The sequence below is a fragment of the Diospyros lotus genome, chromosome 2, assembly GCF_014633365.1.
Source record: "Diospyros lotus cultivar Yz01 chromosome 2, ASM1463336v1, whole genome shotgun sequence".
NCBI classification, from domain to species: domain Eukaryota; kingdom Viridiplantae; phylum Streptophyta; class Magnoliopsida; order Ericales; family Ebenaceae; genus Diospyros; species Diospyros lotus.
The window spans coordinates 1,170,264-1,174,258 of record NC_068339.1 but is presented as its reverse complement, the minus strand read 5'-3'; the positions used below and the strand labels follow the sequence as shown (position 1 = coordinate 1,174,258).

The following is a 3,995-nucleotide window of genomic DNA, read 5'->3' as shown; positions in this document are numbered from 1 at the left end:
TATGGTAATATTATTTGTACATTTTTTTTTTACAACTTAATTTTTATATATATGGGTATTCCTTTACACCCGATTTACTTAAGGTTGTAAGATTAATAGTATTTATATTTATTCTGTTATATAAATAAATTAGGTATCTTAAATTATGTTAATAGAGTGAGTTTTTAAAATATCTTCGATATATTTAATAAAAAATAAAAATGGATTCTACTAATAAGATTTGAAATCCCGCTTCTGCAATTTCGTTTGCCACCAGAGAGAGAGAGAGAGATTCAAATGGAGCCTTCGCCGTGGGAAGCATTGGACATCGACGACTCAGACCTGCATTCTCTCCTCCGCCCTTGCAACCGCCGTAGCCGCCAAACCGACAGCCACTCTCTCAGCTCCTCGCAGCCTCATCACCCAACTCTCGCCCCCAATCCCAATTTCTCGCACTCTCTACAACCCCCCCAATTTCAACCCCCACCGCCACCGGAAACCCAGTTTGTAATTCCGGGCCCGGCCGGCGCCGTTCAGGCCGCCATGCACCGGAAGGCTCGCGCCAACTGTCGCGATGGTCCTGCAATGCCTACCCAGGAGTACATAAGAAGGGCGGTGGAGGAAGGCCAAGAGGACGATGATTTCGACCGCCACCCCTGGCTTTCCGCTCTTCAGTTTCTCGGTCCACAAGGTAAAGCAATCCCAGTTCCCAATTCCCAATTCCCAATTGCTACTTCCTTCGATCGACTACTTTTGTTTATTTAGGGCTCTTTTTGTTGCGCTTTTCAATTTCGTTAACGAATAGGCTAATATTCATCGTAAGTTCTACGGAATATATTCATTTATCTAATGATTGAGTTATTGTCATCTACTATGTTTGGATCTTGCTTAAATATAGACTCATTTCAAATAACTTAAATTGAAAACTCTGATGATTTCATTTGGAACCAAATGGGCACATATTTTCTGTACCAATATTGTCGTGCGTGTCATTTGCCCTGTTTATATTTTTCTGGGAATTTTTTCAGATATAGTGGACAGTGGGCTTCCTAGTACTCCTTTAAGCTCTATCAAGAAATGTCCCAACATTGGCAGAGTTGATCAGGTATTATCAACCATCAATTTGGTGCAATTGTGGTGCCTATAAAAATGTTTTGTCTTAAAATAGATGGACATAGATTAATGCAAATGCAATTCATACGCTCTCTCTTTTCTTTTCTTATTGTTGGGTGTCAGGTTGTTGCGGTCATCAAGTCATGCATACCGAATGGTCTTGGTGGTCTGATGGTGACTCTGAAGGTATAATAACTGTGGGTACAAGGATATGTTGTAATGCATATGTGGACCGTGTGGTTAATTGCTATTAGTTGGAATTTTTTCTGTGTTAGGACCCTACTGGTACAATCAATGCCAGTGTTCATCATAAAGCTCTTGTGGAGGTAGAGTTTGCAAACAAGATCTCTGTTGGCTCTGTCTTGATACTCAGAAAGGTTAGCCTATTGGACTTGTAAAATCTGGTGAGCTACTTTCAGAATTGGCTCATAGTAACACTCACGTACTGCAGCAAATTTGTAGGTCATTACATCTTGTTCTCCATAAGTTGATTAAAAAAAACATGGTATTTCCAGGTTGTTGTTTTTGCCCCGTCAATATCATCACATTATCTCAATATGACACCAAGCAACATTGTCAAGGTACCCAATCTTCCTAATGTTACTATTAACTTATTTCTCAGTATCTGAGTCCATTCTTACTGCTTTCATCTTTATTGAAAGTTTCTAGCATGCTAACCAGAATTGTCATTTCTTACATTATGTAATGTCATTCAAGAAATAAAACCCTTAAAACTATGCCTTGTGTTTTTCCAGGTTCTTGATCTTTCCAGTTGGTTATAGGTTTGTTCAAAATAAGCTTAGTAATGTTTGGCTTCATAGGAGGGATTGAATTTCAAATCTTAATGTTGAATTAGTTTTATAAAAAAAAATTGGGGCCTAATTTATTTAAATCTTTTAGCATTAGGCATTGTCTTTCCTATGGAATTGAATTGAAATCCCTAAGTCAAAAGGCTTATTATCTCTCAAGTTAAATTCAGTCCATATATTGAAATACCTGTGCAGCACAAAATTGTAGGGCATCTTTAGTTATAGGAACATTTTTCAATTTTCCAAGTCTAATTTTCTATTGAATCAACTAAGAACTCTAATAAGAAAACCAAAAACTCACCCCCACAGGCATGACACAGTAGTAAAGCACAAAGAGAATAACAGAAGTATTGGAGGTTCGAATCCTTTTGGCGTCTTGGAAGGCAGCATTAAGGCTGAAAGACAAGTCGCCCATGTGGAGGTAAGGTCATGGTGCGCCATATTGCCCCTCTATGGGTCCCATCTGCATAACGTAAAGGTGGAATTCATGGGGAGAATGATTGTTTCCCGAAAGTTTACTCCGAATGTATATAGACTATGACCGTATCCGGATTTACTCAGAGGGAGAATTAGGGGAAGGCCACTCTCCTTAGGATTATTCGCGTGAAACTCGAACACCTAGGTCATAGAAAAAAAAATCAAAAACTCAATTTTTTATTTTTTCAATTTTGTATTATGAATTGAAAAAATCAAAAAGATGTTTTCCAAATTTTTAGGAAATGAATGCTATTGATTTTTGAAACGTAAAATGTTAAGACTTGTTTAATTGTGAAATTAGAGTTGAAAAATTATAAAATGTTCTTTGCAACTAAACAGCTGCTTAGATTTCTTGAAATGTCAATGATATGTCATGGCCAATGTCAATAACCTTTCCAGATATGGAGTTTGGAACCTTACCCTTAATTCAATAGTGTGATTGAACATACAACACAGAAACTTCACATGGACCCTGGACTGGGAAATAGTTTAGTGATCATAGAAGATCCAGAGTCCAAGTAAAGCTAAGCAAAGTGGGAGGTGACTATTGTCACCCTAGTAGCCAAAGCCTTGCTGTTCCTATATTTGTGAAATGCTGTCAATAACTCCTTTGTGCCATTCCTGTTTTAACTTAGACCTTATTACAGGTCATCTCTAAGGACAGCAGTCCTCCAATAAAACCAAATTATCTTGTATCTGCAACGAAGCCTGCTGCACTAGCTAGTGGTGTGTGATCCTTCTCCCTTTATTCTTGGAAATTTATATACAAATATCAAGCTTTGATCTCGCATTTCCAGCTGCTCATGTTTACAAAATGATGAGAATCCATGACTAGAATGTTTCTGGATTGAAACAAATGTTCAGGATTATCAAAGTTTTCATGGTTACCCGTGTTCCCATTTTCAGAATGCAGAAGGGAAACAGATGGCACAGAGATGGTTTCTTCTTCAGAGCAGGACAGAACTGAAGCCCTTGTGGATGATGCCCATAAACTAAGGGAAAAGAGAAATCATCTTTCACATGGCAACCCCTGCATCAGGACAAGTAGAAGAGAAGACCAAAGTGAAAATGCTGGCTGCTTGATGAGACAAAATGCAGCCGAAGAAATCATCAAAAGGGCAGTCCGAACAGATGGAATGGACTGTGATCAAAGGGGTTTGGATATTGGGAAGAAGGTGCAAGAGGCAGTCTGTTCTTCGAGCAGGCTCCAAAATGTTGGGCCCGTGGCTAACTTGGATGAGAACCAGAATCGTCAACAGATTTGCAGGGCAAATGAACCTCAGAACCAGAAACAGCCACTGATGTCCAGAGCCACTCTTCCAGAATGGACAGATGAACAACTAAATGAATTATTTGCTGCTGATGCTGAGGATGATGAGTCCCTATTCTGATATGAATTGTCATATTTGCATTTCTGATTCAGATCTAGGAAAGGCTGGTCCTTTCAATCCTTCTAGCCTTTTGGTGGCTGCTGTCCTGGTTTTGTCGAGCAAAGGCTGGTTTTGCCTGCATTTCTGCCCTTTTGGTAGCTTTTTGTTTTAGTACTGAAAAACAACAAAAGATGATGACGCCCAGTGGGATATTTTTTTATTTAACATTTTTAATAAATAATTTTTA

The 3,995-nt window shown here is 38.7% G+C and overlaps 1 protein-coding gene across 1 annotated transcript; it reads left to right on the top strand.

Annotated features, from left to right (window-relative positions):
• The first annotated feature begins 242 nt into the window (after nucleotides 1-242).
• On the top strand, nucleotides 243-3,995 carry LOC127794153 (uncharacterized). The gene is made up of 7 exons (XM_052325078.1): nucleotides 243-670; nucleotides 1,008-1,084; nucleotides 1,216-1,278; nucleotides 1,368-1,469; nucleotides 1,608-1,673; nucleotides 3,026-3,104; nucleotides 3,285-3,995. Exons 1-7 carry the CDS (start codon nucleotides 277-279, stop codon nucleotides 3,767-3,769), a joined length of 1,266 nt encoding a protein of 421 aa, XP_052181038.1. The 5' UTR covers nucleotides 243-276; the 3' UTR covers nucleotides 3,770-3,995.